This window comes from Ursus americanus, chromosome X, assembly GCF_024610735.1.
Source record: "Ursus americanus isolate L20-20 chromosome X, mUrsAme1.1.p, whole genome shotgun sequence".
Classification (NCBI taxonomy): Eukaryota; Metazoa; Chordata; class Mammalia; order Carnivora; family Ursidae; genus Ursus; species Ursus americanus.
Genome location: NC_142164.1, coordinates 87770842 through 87787125, shown reverse-complemented (window position 1 = coordinate 87787125; position 16284 = coordinate 87770842). Strand labels below are relative to the sequence as shown.

Sequence of the window (16284 nt, the reverse complement as noted above, 5' to 3'; positions counted from 1 at the left end):
CATTTTGGTGTGTGATGTCTTAGTTGTCTTAGCTTTAGAATAGATTAAAATCTGGAAGGGCTACTCACCCTTCATTTACTCTTGTTTCCTTAGTATTTCCTTTGATTAAAATTACAATAAAAAGTCACTCTTCTTCTCAATGAATAATCATTTTGTAAAGGTCAAAAAATGATTGGATTTTGATTTGGTGTTATATTAAACTTACACATTAATTTGGAAAAACCTGATGACATTGAAATATTTAGTTCTTCCATCCAAGAATATTTTTCTTTGTTTATTCAAGTCTTTTACATTCTCAGTGCAGCCTTTTTATTTTTTTATTTTTATTTTTTTAAGAGAGCGGGATTGAGGGAGTGGAGGGGCAGAAGGAGAGAGAGAGAGAGAGAGAATCTCAGACTACCCCCTTAGCACGGAGCCCGGCATGGTGCTTGATCTCCCGACCCTGAGATCATGACCTGAGCCGAAATCAAGAATCGGGTACTTTTTTTCCTCAGTGCAGCTTTGTTTTATTTTCATATACATCCCATGTATTGTTGCAATTGAGAATGGCATCCTTTTACCATTTGTGTTTTCTTGCTTTTTTTTTTTAAAGATTTTATTTATTTATTTGAGAGAGAGTGAAAGCAAGAGAGATCACAGTGGGAGAGGGAGAAGCAGACTCCCCGCTGAGCAGGAGCCTGATGCGGGGCTCGATCCCAGGACCCCGGGATCATGACCTGAGCTGAAGGCAGACGCTTAACCGACTGAGCCACCCAGACGTCCCTACCATTAGTGTTTTCTGACTTTGTCCCTGCTGCGTGAGACTACTACTGAGTTCTCTGTCTCTGTATTTGTTCTTTATTAACTTGAATGGATGGCCACTTGTCCTCTTTGTCATTTCAAGGTCTACGATGATGTTATTAGCAAATATGGCCACTTTTGTCTCCTCTTTTCCTCCGTTTCTACTTTGTTCTGTTCTGAGCAGCGCTTTGGAAGCACTTACATAGTCACGGAGGCAGGAGGACCTACGACATGAGCGGGGGAGCAGCGTGTGGAGTATGACCCCTCACTGCGTTGAAAGGCACAGATACAAGTACGCGTACGTATTGTCGTATGACGGGGACACACGGAAGGGTTAGCGCCGGTTGTCTCTGAGCGGCAGGATCTGGTGGCGTGTCTCCTGCTGGTTGATCCGTATTTTCTAATCGTTCTCTGCGGAGCGTGTGCCGTTTAGGTGATGTGAACGCTGATGGCAATTTTAAGGCCTTTATTGTGTCACTTGTAGGCAGACTGTGTTGCTTGTGGGTTGCAAGAGCTATGCTTTATCTGCCAAGGCTACTTTCGGTCTTATTTTTAAGGGCTTTTGGTTTTAAAGTAGAAGCGGGTGTTGAATTTTGTCTGATGTCTTTCTGGCAGCTGTGAAATGATCATACGGGTTTTCACGTTTCTTTTCGTAAGCACGGTGGAGCTTATGTACAGTACAGGGCACAGATCATAGGTGCTCAGTTTGCTGTGTTTTGACGATTGTATATACCCCTGTAACCACCACCCCAAAGAAGAAATAGAACATTTCCATCACCCCAGAAGGTTCTAGGGGAAGTTGTGTGGTAAGCTGTTGATTTGTGTGGCTGAGCCTTTACCACCAGCATCGTGCACGGTCTCGATTTCCCTGTCTCTGGCCTTAGTTTCACATCTCGAGGGCGAGGGCCTGGAGCCACCTGGGAGGCCCCAGCAGGCACTCCCCCCTCAAGCCATTCACTGGCCGCTCTGGTGGCAGAAGGGAGCAGACTCTCTGCACAGCCATTAGCCATGGGGGGGGGGTTGGATAAAGTGGCCCCGGAAACGGGAAGAGGGCAAATGGCAGGAGCTGGAAGCTTTTCGTGATCAAACCCAAGGATACGTCTGTGGCCAAACTGTTCCTGGGCGCCCCTCCCTGAAAGGTTAAGATGGGGTGTGGAAAGCAGGTGCACACGGCGGGTGTAGGAGCCCCCCCACTGCCCTGAGCATGGGATTTCGTCTGCAGGCCCGTGCCTTGGGTGCTCATTCTTCGAGAAAGAAAGTCCCATGCCACCTTTTGGAACATTCTCTCCTGGAGCAGCCCTCGCCCGTGCCTGGGTTGCTGGCTTGTACTACTACACTGTCCTTCAGGGGGCTTGCTACCCTCAGGCTGTTCAAGGTCACTTCAAGGCCACCGTCTACTACCCTGCATCGGGTTCGGTCGCATTGTTTTTGCACCCCCCCCCCCCCCCGCTGCAGTCGTTCATGGAATGATGCCTGGTGTCACTTATTCCGCTTATCATATTACAGTAAACTGGGGAAAACACAGAAATACGTGTTTCTGTTCATTTCTGTCGGCTAAATATTGACACGTTCGATGTGTTTTCAGTGCCACGAAGTACAGAAAATCAGCTTAGTGCTCGTGTTAGGCTTTTGGTCCTCTGTGCGTCGAGCTGAGCCGTCTGAAGAAAGGTGACTGGGGATTTCCCTGAATCGAAAGGCCAGGGGCTCAACCTCTTGTATCTGACTGTGATCTAGATTCTTCGATCTGTTTCTTTGGTAGGGGGACGTTTTCTTGAGAAAAGCAATCATTGCTAGTTTACGTTTCTTTGACACGAGCCACGTGAGCACATTCGGCCCGGGCTGTTTCTGGAGGGGTGCGTGTTTGGACACAGCAAGTGTGGCTGTCCGAAGCCACCAGGGTTCTGCGCTGGGGCAGAGCCTGGGGAAAGGAGGGTGGAGAGTAGGTCACTGAGACACACGAGGGGCCGTATCCCAGACTCCAGCCCGAGACCCAAGCAAAGCGGCCCACACCAAGGGCAGCAGGCTTCCTCCTGAGGCTTTCAAGGCAGACCTCAAACAAGAGACGTGCTTTCCATGCTGGGCGCCTACGCCGCCCCGATCCATTTAGACTTCTATTTCTGGGAGCTGTCACACTTGGATTTTTTTTTTCCTCTTTTTTTAAACCCGAAGCTATTTTAAATCGGCACCCAAGTGCGAGCAAGTAAAGTTGAACTGCTCTCAGGATGCAGTCTGTGCCCGCTGTGCTGAAGACCGTGACCGCCAGGGTGAACCCTGAGCCAGGGATGTGCTCCGCCGAGAGAGGGGGGAGGTTGCTCTCTGCCCCCCCGTCCCCTCCCCCATCCCCCCCCCCGACCCAAGATGTCCCCTTCTGCGGCGCATTTGTGGGAAGGTCTGTGAGGCTGAAGCCTGGAGAGGAACTCCTTGTCCCTCTAATCCTCCTGTGGTCTGCCCCCCCTCCCCCCCAGCTGTGTGGCCTGCGATCTGAGGAGACAAGTGCCTTTTCGTGTTTTATACATTTTATTCATACATTTCTCCAACTTTGAAATGACAAAAGCCCAATTCTATGGTTTCCCATTACACAGCATCCTACAGGTATGTATATTCTACAAAGAATACTATGGAGTTTCTCTTCCTCCCCTGTCACACAAGAGATAACCGATGAGGGTTCCATCGAGCTGTACTGTCACTGGCAGCGCGCCAGCGGTCTCTGGTGGCTCCGGCGACAGGGCAGAGGGATCAGGGCGGGAGGGCGTGTGCTAAGGCATGTAAATAGATACACACAGAAAGAAAAGCGGGACATTTACAGAGAATCCGAACCTTTCCGATCCCCTCACCTCCTGGGTGTTGAAGGACCCCTCCTGCACGAATGCTCTTGTGCGCTAAGGCTTTGCTGTACCCTGCAAATACTTACAACCGGAAATGGTGAAATATACAACAACTGTTAACATCGCTCTCTTTTTATCACTGAGACAATACTTCAAAACCTTTTATAAAAAGGCAATTATACATACAGAAAAAAGAACACGTTGGCAAAACTTTATGCAGAACAACCCCAGAACTGAGTTTGAAGGGCGACACACCCGCACTGATATTGAACACGGTGCCGCGGCCTCGGCACGTGAGGGTGGCGTGGCCCCCGCGTGGGTCAGGCCGCTGGCTCTCCCCTCCCCCTCCCCCCCCGCCCCCCTGCCCGCCCAGGCGTCATTCCAGGACACAGCTGAGACTGGAAGTCCGTTCCCCCAGTTCTTGGTCTCTTCAAAATGAAAACGATAGGCGGGGCCACCCACTGAGGAGGAGCGCCCCTTTCTGCTCCCAGGCGGAACTCCCTGCGCCCTGAGCCGGTCAGCCCCAGGCCTGTCTGGCGCGGGGGCACGTTGCCTTGGCCGCGGGCCCGAGAGGAGGGACCGCACCCCGGCTCTCCGAGCACACCTCGGTACGGAGTTGTGCTTGGGGCCAGAAACGAGGACTCCGGTGTGGTGACAAACGTCACTTTCCATTTTCTTTTGCTCAGTCCATTTGCACAGGTTCAAGAGAGTTGATGGAGGGTCAGGTGAGAGGTGGGGGGGCACTCTGGATTTTCTCTGCCTCCGAAGGGCTAAGACTGGCGGGGCCTGTCCTAGAGATGGCGGGGCCGTCCCCCCCACCCCCTGCGGGCTGGGTCTGCCGACCTTCCGCGGCCCGAGAGCGGCAGAGAAAGGAGCGAATGAAAGGGGTGGGGACCAGCGAACATGCCCTTGGTCGGCCTGCCTCCCGCTCCCTGGACGCGCTTCCCCCACGAAGCCCGAGGACCCGAGGCTTCCGAGAACTCCAAGTTTAAGGCAAAGCGATGAGGGAGCGGCGGCCAAGCCAATGGAGCAGTAGACGCCGGATGGGCACCGTCCCTTAACCGCAGACGGCAAATGGAGAGGAAAACCTTACTTCTGAAGGGGTAAGAAAAGGAAGCGTTCTACCAACTGAAACGATGATGCGCGAGGGAAGCTCGTAGCCCTTCTGCAAGCTGCATCAAGGAGCAGAAGCCTTTCCAAGAGGAGAATTAGAGGCGCGGGCAAGAGAAAGGTGCTCAGGGACCTTTAGTCTAGACAGGCCGTAATCAGCCTCCGCATCTTCAGCCCTTGTGAAGAGGATGGAATTGGGAAGCTGTGTTCAGTTCTGGAAAAACAAACTGCCCCCAACACACACGTCTGTTTAATGATAGGAAGCGAGGAGGAGGAGGAGGAGGAGGAGGAGGAGGAGGGTGGGGGCCCGTAAGCGGCTCCTTTTGGAATGCTGATTGCCAGGGGCCTTCCCTTTCCAAGGGGGGCTGCGTGGGAGGTGTAATAAATAGAACTCATTAATGAGAAAATCCTCTTGCTAGCGTTGGCAGCACGTTCTCTTAGTCCCAAGAGATGGACCTGGAATGAACAAAAGGACAGCACATCGGTGGGAGATGGGAGTTTGCTTTCGGGCTCCCTGTCCCTAAGGGGCAGCGTCCACTCTGGGCATCGCCGCTGTCCCGTTCCCCCCCGCCCCCAGGGTGGCTCCACTAAACTTTTTCAAGGAATGAACTCGAAGCCTTAATGAACAGGTAACTACGAGTGCTCTGAAAAGCAACGAGAACTCTCCTCTGCAGTAATGAGACCAGAAGCTTTCACAAGATCACGGGGCCATCGAGGCCACAGCCAGCCGGCTGCCCCGGCGGCGACATGGGGCTGGATGTGGGGAAGAGATGCACCCGCTGGGTCCTTCGTGCAGGGCGGGCTCTTGAGGTCACCCGCCACCAGCAGGATGGGCTCAGAAGAGGCCTTCTGAATGCAAATAGCAAGAAGTAGGTCACCCATTTATTTTCTTCTCTGAGCAAATATTTTAAACCGCTTCATCTGACAGGAGATACATTTAATTGCGTTTTAAAAAGCTACCATATTATCTTGACACTGGCAAAACGTCCAGATGAATTGAGTGACATTTTCTTTTTAGTGTTAAAATGGAATACGCTGCACGTACCTTATTAAAGAAAATCAGGACACTTCTCCTTAACCAATGATTCCGCATATTAAAAACACCCCGTTTTGGCTGTGGGGGGTGGGGCTGGGTGGGAACCCTCCGGAATATGGCTCAATTGACCAGTGATAAGATTTAATAATTGTAATCATTTGCTCTGGTCTTTAAAACGGGGGGGGGGGGGATGGTTCTGCTGATGGAACGGAAGCAGTGAAGAAGCTTTTTAGTACTTTCTCTGGCTGCTTAGTGGATGATTGTAATGTAGCAACGGCAGTTTTGTACGGAAATGACTCTGAATTTAAGTATTTCCTGGTGGGTCATAAAGACATTGCTTTCGAGAAGGGCCTGTGCGAGTGGAGCGGATGACCTCTTTGAGAAGTTTGGCCAGAGTGAGTTCTGGGTGCAGGGGTTTTGCCATCCGCACAGCGGCGAGAGCAGCGCCTGCCCGGGCGCCTCCGATCGAGAAGAGAGGACGAGCGCTAAGTGCTTCTCAATCCTGGGGCCGCAGACTTTGAAACTGGCGTTGCTTTGCTCTCTGCTTCGCCCAGCTCTGTCAGCGTGGCTTCAGAGAGATGTGGCCTCCGAGGGCCTGAGAGGGGCTGTGAGTGTTTCTAGCAGAGGGAGGGAGCTGGCGTTCCCCGTGTGTTAGCTGTATTTTTCTTTGTGCTTCATTGGAAGAGAGGTAGAGCGGGCACTTTCACACCGAGAAGAGCCCGGATTGTGGCCAGTACCATCACGGGAATGACTGCCTGGCCTTGGTGTTGGTTAGATTTGAACCAATCCTAGCACAGCTCCAGACAACCCTTGGGGTTGCCCTTCTCCATCCAGGGTGTCTCTGGCTTGGCGTTTGGTCCCCCTGCTGTGGGGCCTCAACAGAAGCCGGGCACTCAACACCTGCTAAGTTGCAAACTCATCCGTCACTGACAAGGGACAACATCAGAGAGGGGGAAAAAACCACCGTTTAAGAAGAGCTGGTGAGACAGGAGGGGGACACCTGACAAGGTCTACAACTGCCTTCTGTGCGCGGTCCTTCAAGACAATGCGCCCCGCGCACCCTGCCAAGGCACAAAGCGATGAGGCCATCTAACCGACAAGAAGCGACCAGGATGGTATTTTCTCAAGGATCCCAGGTTACCAGAACCACTTCACACCCTGACACTCTCCTGAAGAATCTTCCACTGACCTCTGGCCAAGAGTCGGAAAACCCCAGCCTGCATCTCCTGGGTTGGAAGAACGGGACCTCGTGGAACGACGATGAGATGGTTAATGTCTCTAAAGCAACAAGGACAGATGATTCGCCTGTGCCAAGGGAGACAGCAAGAGGAAGGAGCAACCACAGATGGCCTCCAGCACACGGGTGGCCCTCGGGCGCACTGCGCTCTGGGAGCCAGACGCGGTCCGAGCTGTGCTCCGGCAGAGAACGGTGTTGTCCTGCCAACTGACGGTCACGCCTGGGCCTTCCGTGGTTCAGTGAGCATCTAATGAATTATAAAATCTAAAAGATCATCGGCTTGTAAACCTGAACAAATCTATAATGAAATGAAGGACCCAAAGGCATTTAATTATTGAACACATAAAAGGAAGTATATTTAAAAAAAAATTGGTCAAACTGTCCTGTTATCATTTTAAAGGAATTTACAGGGCTGTTATAGATTATTCTTTTGGAATAATTCAGTTTATAGCAAATGCCTAAACTGGTTTCTTCATTGCACAGTATATTCTCTTAAAATGGGTGCTTTAAAACAATTACATACATATTAAAAATCCTCATTTCTTTGCTTAATTAAAACGTTAATACTCTCAGACAACACAGATCTGAAATGGTGAAACCAGCAACTCCCCCTCCCACCTTACAACAAATTAAATTGAGACAAAATTACAAACACATTTCACTACATGATTATTATTAATAAAAATCAGTTTTCTTTTATAAAGTTGCCCGAAATGCAAGGGATGTGCATAGGTTTACAACTTAGTCATAATAGCATTTTATTCTTATTCCCCTGGGTGTGCCCCGTGAACGGAATGTACTTTGCTGTAGATTACAGATTGTTTTGTCCAACACAGACACACCGACAGCATAAACGCTCGCGACTGTCCACATGCATTAAGAGTCAAGACCCAACTTCAAATCTCTAAAAGGTTTACAGGGTGCTTCAAAGAGACAGTATCACATTATCTGGATGTTACATAAAGGACTTAAAAAAAAATACTAGTCTAAAAAAAAAAAGAAAAAAGGCCTTTAAAAATTTATGACTGTTTTGTAATCACTAGACTGATTATTTCAAATAAATAAAGGAAAGAAAGAAAGATATTCCAATCCATAAAATCAGACTCTAAAAAGAATGTAGTGTTCCACCCCCAGTCAAGGTAACAGAATCATTGTTTATTAAAATAGATTATAGAAAGCAGCATCTATTTTGTGCAGTTTTTAGGGGCCTTGGAAATAAAAAGCTATGATTTCCAAAAATATAACATTCCAAAGGATTGAATAATACATACATTTAAAGATACATTTTATTAAAGTTTAGGAGAACTGATTAAAAAAGATACTGTCTCTTTAAATTAGTGTGTAATTGTTTTTCTCCTCCTATCTATTCGGACATGACAATAATTATAAATGGGAGGTCACACTACAACTAGGTAGTCTCTAGGGACCATGACCTGCTGACACAAGGCCGATAACAAAGAGGCTTTTCCACGGATGAGGTGGCTCCGGGGTGGGCGTCAGATACTGGGGAGAGGCTTAATAGACCCAGGAGACCGGGACCCACTGCGGGGCTGTGCACACGAGCTCAACGGCTTCCTCCAGGTGTCTGATTGTTTCATCAATTTCATTGTTGATAATTGTGAGATCGAAGTAGTGTGCGTATGTTCTCTGCAGGATATCGGACTCCTTCTGCAGGCGCTGGAGAGACTCATCCTGCAGAGTGAGGGGATGGAGGGCGGGGTGGGGGGGGGAGGAAGGGAGGAGCAAAGGAGACAGAAGTCAGCCGGATTCACTCTCTTCCCACATTTCGGCTCTTTCCAGGGGCAGACACGGTCAAGGCCAGACCTTGATGTGCTGCATCTGGCCACTGAGGCCAGGTCCGCTTCGTGACCGAGGTGACAACGGGCCCCAGGTTACCGAGGAACAGCCTGCAGCCCGCCGGCTCCCCCTGCAACAGGAGCTGCGTGCCGCCCCCCACCCCCAGGGCCAGAGAGACCAGGCCCTCGGGCACAGAGCGCCCGGCTCCCTGCAGCTCCGCCCTGCAGCTCCGCCCGGAGCCCCGGTGCGTTTGCATCAAGAAGCCGCCGCCTCTGGCCAAATTAAGTTGTATTTTCCCCTTTTCTACTTCGAGATCCAAAGTGTTCCAGGAATTCAATTACATCTAATGGGCCGCACTCAACAGCGGCGGATGCCAGAGGCAAAAGCTTTTTGGATGTTACAAATAATGGAAGAAATGAGGCCATTTCTCAGCGACCACGTCAGGCGGCCTAGGCCGGACGCAGGGCAGCGGGCAGGAGGACTGGGCGGGGGGGACGCTGGCGGAGCAGCAGCTACTCAACTCTCGGGGGCCCTGCCTCCGGAAAGGGCCTTCCTCCGCTCGGCCGGCTTGCTGCGGATTTGGAGGGCGGCCCCGCGGGGCCCCTCGTTGGTCACACGAGTCTCACGTTAGTTCTTTCAAGCCTGAGATCCTTAAGGGCCACCCGAAAGTCGGCCTCTGGATCTTCGCGGGGCAGATACTGTTACACTGAACCTTCAGTGGACAAACTCAAACATGAGGCCAGAGAACTCAAAGTCAACCGCCCCCCTTCTCCCCCAGCACCAGGTGGGTGAGGGGTCGGGCCGGGTGTACAGGTCTAGAGCAATTCGTACCCGCTTATCTGATTCGCATCTCTCCCCCCAATTAGAGCGTCAGCTTGTCCTGTGTGCCCCGTCCTCGCTGTGCCCAGCACTGGGCGCTGCACCGTGTACACAGTAAGTGCTTACTAGGTGTTCCTTAAAAGAACAAGCACTTGGCTAATACGGGCCGGACAGGCTTTGAGGCGCGTTAAATCCATCATCCAGACGGAAGCTACGCTACTAGGACACGGAGGCGCGTGGTGCCCCAGGCGCGCCTTCGGAAAAACTAAAGGGTGCGGTGCCTTCGGGACCTGGGAGCCACGGTGAGGCCCGTCTCTGCGGCCCACCCGTTGTTTGGGAGAAACCCTTCCTGAGGAGCCCGTCTGTGGCTGCAGCTCCCTGGAGAGGGACCGAGAGTGAGGTCACCCGAGCCCACCGTGGCACCGTGCTGGGGGCGGACGGACAGCAGGGAGGCTGGGGGCTCCGTCTACTCTTTCGGGACGCTCTGGGAGGAGCGTCCTCGTGTTTTGTCGCCTTCTACCGGGATGTTAGGTGTGCTGGGACGTTGGCTGTTGGCGACTACCGCGCAGATGCGACCTCTGTTAATCGCCACCTTCGAAGGTCCTGTCACCACGCTTTCTGCTGGCGCCTAAGAAGCACAGTATTTTCACTGTGGCTTTACTTCGTGACAGACAACGCAAAAGCCCCATTTTGGGAGGCACTCGTTCGCCCGAGGCCAGGAGTGCGCCCTGCCGTCTGCGGAGGTGCGTTCCTGGCACGTCGCTGTCGGGCTAGGGGATCCACGGAGACACGGTCAGGCCTGCAGCAAGCGCTAGCACAGTTTACGATTCGCTGCGGGAGCCGGGCTGATGGAAGCGCGCAAGGACATTTAGGGCTGACGGCCTCAGTTTTTAAAGGGAGCTCTCTTTCCAGGAACAGAAAGCTACCCTCTTAAGGCCCGTACGAGATGAAGCTCTATTTGTGGGGTTCCTCCTCGGCCACAGCCGGTCTGCTGGCTTGCCTCACGCACGCGCAGGGTTCAACTCCGGGAAACAAAATGCCTCTATTCTAACAGCAAGAGCTAGGCTTTATGGGAAGAGAGCGTCTACAGTCTAAATCTAGGAAAGAAAACGAGGCTGTATTTCATCACCTCCGAGCTGGTACTTACGGGCAATTTTCTGCACCATTTTGGCAGCTATGGAAAATTAGTAAAAGGGCAGGAGAATAGGCAAAAACAAAAACGAAGAAAGCAAAGATGATAATTCAAGAAAAATACGTGGTACCCAAAGGAAAAGCGCTTAGCACGATACGGAGCTTCGGGCCTGCTGGTGTGCTACCGAAGGCGGGGAGGCAAAGCTCACAGGGGGTACGCCTTTTGCAAACGGAAGGACACAGAAGAACGACTGAAGAGATGAGTAACCTGGGCGTGTAAAGACTGACTTCCTCACACGTACACAAGGCGCGATTCCCAAGCCCTGATTGTAGTGTCACTAGCTTCGGTGGGTTTCGACAGGTGATCGCCGAACAGAGCCAAGAGCCCTCTGCGGGCGCGTGGGCCCAGCCCAAGCCACGGATAACCGCGCAGGAGTCTCCTCTTAAGGGGGAGCCTAGGGCAGCTGGACACTGCTGCACTTACCAGACACACCGGAACGCCCTGAGCGTCCGCCCTGCCACGAAGGCCCTCGGAGTCATCCGGGTGCTACAGGGTGACGCCAACGCTGGGGGGGCACCATCTCTGGGCCGCTGAGCTGGCCCAAGAGGGGACAGAGCTCGTTTCTGGGTTGAGTCATCTCCGGGGACCTGCGTGGGTCCCCCTCCAGAGGCGCCCTCGGGACCCTTGGGCCAGGTCCTGGCTTCCTTAGAGCTCTCTCCCGGCAAAGCAGGCCTGGGGGTGGCGCCTTTCCTACGGGGTGCCCGTCAGGAGGCAGCGGGCCCGGCCAGCCACCGCCCCCCCTCCGTCGGCGGACTGGCGGAGACGGGGCTCTGGGCCGGAGCGCCCACGGCCGTGGCCCCGGACCACGGGCTGCGCGAGCCTTACCTCGTTGAGACCCGGAGTGATGGTGGGCGCAGCGATGAAAACGACAAAAGGCGCGAACTCGGCGGTTCTCAGGACCTTCAGCGCCTGCGGACGAAGCACACGGGAGACTCAGACCAAGGGCCAACGGGTGTGGCTGTCACACGAGTCTGCACGAAATCCCACAGCTGGACAGGCCTGGGGCTCAAAATTTGGCAAGGCGGTCGCACGTTTACCAGCTGTCTCAGTAACTCCTCGGTCGCCTTTCCTTCCCAGGGATGGACAACAGCCACCAGCAAGTAACAGGCGACAAGCCGGACGTTTCTTCTGAATCTCCCGAATCAATCGGACTTTCTTTTCTTCAGAAAAGCCAACAGCGACTACACTGGTTCACGTTCATTTGAGCCTGGCTGTGAATGGTGGCCCGCCTCGGGAAGGGCGAGGAAATGCGCGCCGGGGTGCATGGGGCCAGCACACCCCGGCCACGGTCACTGCCAGGCTTTGATCCCACTCCCGATGCCTCCTGATGCACCCTGCCGAGAGTGCCCGGGGGCCGGGAGACCTGGTCCGGGGCTGGAGGCCGGAGCCCCTCTAGCAGCTCTGTGGCCCCAGGTAGCTGGGAGGCCCCCAGGAGGGGCCCTGCGTTCGACAGAGGGAGGGGGAGCTCTGAGGCAGGTTCGGTCACCTTCCCTGCATAATCACCTGGAGCAGCGCGAGCTCCTGGGCCACACAGACACATAGCCAAGCTGGCGCCACGCCCGAGGACTGGATTCTGGTACGGGGTTACTCGTCAGCTCTCCCCATGAGGACATGGACTCCCCTCCATAGAACAAAACCCCAGCATCCGCAGGCGCACGCTTCACGAGGGAGCGACGTGTCACTGATTTGTCTGCGCCAAGGGGATAACACCTTGCTGTCCTTCACATGAGCACCTAACGTGTCTATTCTGTTATCTGCACAGTTTGCTTTCTAGGTGGCTTTTCCATCGTTTGCTTTGCCCTATTCCTCTTCCTCTTTTGCCTGGTTTACTGTGGTAGCAATTAGAATGATCGCTCTGCCTCTGTACTAAAGCTTGCTGCTAGAATGACCGATCTTTTGGCGAGGCAAATCCCCCTGTATTGCTGCTCTGCTCTAAACCCGTCCGCGGCTCCCTCTTGGCCTGCGGATTAAATGTCCACTCGTTAGCATAAGTGCCGGCTCCCTCCCTCCTGCGCTGGCCCGTGCTTACCTCATCAGCTCCTCTCTGCCCCTTCCCCTCTGCGGACTGGCCTTACTGAATGACTTCCAGTTCCAGAAAGGGCCACGCTCTCTCTGGTTTTCCAGCTTTTTTCTTACTACTCCCTCTGCCTGGACCCTCTGTCCCCCTCCTCCCTTTGGCTAGCCTGAGTGAGCCTTAGGCACTTGGCACCGGTGTTCTTTTGTCTCAGTCCTTTGTGAGCTCCGAGCCAGGTCCAGCGCCCCTCCCGGGTGTCCCCAGGGTACCTGCCGTGCCACACGTGCAAGCGCCCGGACGCTTGAGGCCAGGGGCTGGGTCTCGTTTGGTCGTCTCCCTCGTGCCCTACACGGCACCTCGCTAAACGCTCTTTATGCTGAAATGAAAATGTCGAAGCAGCACGTATGATTGGCAGAAAATGTTCGACCGGAGGGCACTGTGCTTGGTGGCTGAAGGGAGCCTCTGGCCCCTGAACATACGGGCTCAGGAGAGAGCGCCTGGATGACAAAGGTTTAGCGCAAGCTTCGCGTGCACTGGGATTAGCTTTCTGAATCTCAGACACAGGAGCTCCTTGGCGGGTTAAGGGAACCTGGCATGTCGTGTCACCTGTTCTTATCACAGGGCTTCAGGTGTGAACGTCACACTCCCCTCTGAGAAAGCTCTTCAAGACTGCCTATGCTCATTTTTGACAGAGGTAATTGGCAGTTTCTTTGCCAACCCTTTTGTGACTGAAGACTTTAGCAAGGAACGAACGTCATGGAAAAGTGCATCTACAGCTCACTTGAGCTTAACGGGCAATCTTCCTTTAGAAACCCTTTTGTCAATATTATCTTGCCCCCCCCCATCTTTTCTGTGCTCATTAATCAGGAGGCTGCAGGGTCAGTGGAGACAGAAGGTTTCCTCATCCACCCACAGCCAGCCTCTGGGCAACTAGGCTGGGAAGATTTTCCAGCGCACGGTTCCTACCCTTGCTTCTGTCCCTGACTACCCGAGGGCCAGATGGGAAGGCCACACGGCCTCGATGCTGAATGGAACCCATGGGGGAAGTGGAGGATGACAGCCCAGGCGTGAAATGGTCTTCTCTCTGCTCAGTGTCCCCAGCCTGCCAGCCGCCCTATTCTTTGAATATCTTAAGTCCTAACCTGGTATTGCAGAGCAAAACCAGAAAACACGCTCCCCTTCTCTGCGCCGCACGCAGGCCCTTCGCCTTTATCCATCCAGAAGGTCATTCCGCACTTACTGCACACAGCGGTCACCGAAGACTGTGCTCGTCCCCCTGCCTCGTGTCCAAGAACCGGTTCTATTCCCTTAGCAGTTAATTCCAAGGGAAGAACTGGCGTACTTCGAGGAGAGGGGAATTACGTGATCCAGGACCCGCCCCCCCCCTCTGTCCTGCTTGCCGGGAAGGTCAGCGCCAACCCGCATGCCCATCACAGGAGCCACGGGAGCCTTTTCAGGGCTTTGATTTTTGATTTCTAGCCTATGTTCTTTTCTTTTTTCTGTTTTCAAAAATGAAAAGACCCCTCAACTAAGGACTGAGATTTTCTTGTCTAGTAGCCCTCAGATCTTCGGCAGAGTCAACACACATTTCCTCCGTGGTTCTTGAAGGACTCTGTCCCCATACTCTGCTCTACTTATGGGTCTCCGGGGGGGCTTCTGTGCAGTCTCGGCTTGCCCGAGGCTCAGGGTCACCCCAGGGACAGCAACTGGAGTTGCTTCACAAGGATTCCCTTCCCTCAGGCTGTTAACGGGGGACTTCAAGAGGTCTCTAAACCCTCTTCCTTTCTGACTGAAGACGAGACACAAATTTTTCAGTATTTATAGGGAAGGATGGTTCTCTGAATCCTAGAGAGAAGGGGGACTCTAGAAAGATTGCTGAAAAGATGGATTCAAACAGCCAAAGCACCATTAGTTTAACATTTTAAGTCTTTAGTTCTCTTCTGCAGAGACAAACTGATTTCATCGCTCCTGAACGGCCCTGGTTACCACCCGTGAGGAACGAAAACAGGTTTGACCAAATACCTACAAGGCAGGTATCTCGAAGATGGGTCTGCTTTGCAAACTGAAACAGTACACAAAGGCGTGTCTGAGCCATGTGGTGCGGAACTGTCAGGGTTTAAGGAAGAGCACAGTGACCCCAGAGATCAGCTTGCACGAAACAACCCCCAGCTCAGAACCTGGCTCTTGTTTCAAAGTGTAGCTTCCGAGCAAGACTGCAGCTACCCCGACCACCCCTTGCGGCCGACCTTTCCCTCTGTGGGCAAGAGCAAAGCCACAAATATTCTGCTACTGTGAACTTTTAAAGCAGCAAATGGATAAACCAGAATAAAATTAAGATCTGAAATGGAAAACCACCACGGTAAACTCTGGCGACAGCCTGCGGCTATTCACAGATTACTTCCAGAGCCGCGGCTTTATTCCCATGAGAAAGAAGTTCTATAGTTCTTCCTTGGGTTTGACTGCCTTAGCGATTTTTCTAAAAGAAGATTTAAATCTTAAGACTACATACAAGGTGGACGAGCTTAAGAATTCCCAGGGTCACCTCTTCCAGGATGGAACAGTGAAAGGAGGCCGGGGCCGACTGTATGAAAGCCCAGACCAACGGTCCAAGTTCAGACCTCGCTCTCAGTTGGCTGTAAAACCTTGGTCGAGTCACAGTTACCTTACCCCTTGGTTCTTCGTCTACGAAAGTCAACACCTCTGTCTCAGGGTTCCGAAGAGTCGGGAAAGAGCACTGATGCTTGCAAAATACACAGTACGGTAGGAACACATCCTGTTCTCATTTTAAAAGAGGCTAGGTTACGAATTTGCTTCCAGCTTAATCTTCTTTATTGCAGCCCTCTAGGTTTAGAGTTGGGCCACAGCACCTTAACAGGTAGTATTAGACATGTGTTCAATGAGGCCTAACCGGTCTAAAATAAGCTAAGATAGCACGAAATAATAGACCCAAACTCAGTGAGCCAAACACCAGTGTTGGGTGGTCTCTCTACGGAGCACAGCTCGGCAGAGGCAGATGGGAGTGGGCTTGAGAATGCCACGTGGCATTTCTCCCCTTAGGGAGCTGCTGATGTACACTGAGGGATGAATTTCATCCTCACCAGCTGCCCATTTGTATTCTTACCTCCTGACATGACCCTTGCAATAGGGTAAGTATTCCATACAAGCTGGTTGAATCAAGCTGTCCGCGAGATATAGTTGGGGGGCAGGAGTCAGACGGGCTGGGGTGGGAAAGGGCGAGGAGACGGAGTGCCCTGGAGCCGGGCCTCCCGCAGGCAGGGCGCCGGCCTTGCTCAGCCCGGGGAGAGAGGGGCTGAAGGCAGGGCAGCCTGAGGGCAAAGGCCAGCAGGTGTGGACCCCGTGGGAGTGGGACCGGGCTTGAGTCTAGACGGGGCCAGCGTGGTCGACCAGACCAACGGGAGGAGCAGGACCCGGGCGATCCCTGTTGCCACCCTTGGCGGTGGGGGGCCCTGAAGA

The 16284-nt window shown here is 52.9% G+C and overlaps 1 protein-coding gene across 8 annotated transcripts in view; it reads right to left on the bottom strand.

The window, feature by feature from the left end:
• Positions 1–3271: 3271 nt before the first annotated feature.
• The window catches only part of CASK (calcium/calmodulin dependent serine protein kinase), a 349106-nt gene continuing 336093 nt past the window's right edge, over positions 3272–16284 (bottom strand). For all 8 annotated transcript variants that reach the window (XM_087859504.1, XM_087859498.1, XM_087859502.1 and 5 more), the window contains 2 exons: positions 11622–11705; positions 3272–8680 (listed from right to left, as the gene is read on the bottom strand). In XM_087859504.1, the coding sequence (XP_087715630.1) occupies positions 8504–8680; positions 11622–11705 (261 nt within the window). In that variant the 3' untranslated portion in view covers positions 3272–8503. The remainder of the gene's footprint in view (positions 8681–11621; positions 11706–16284) is intronic.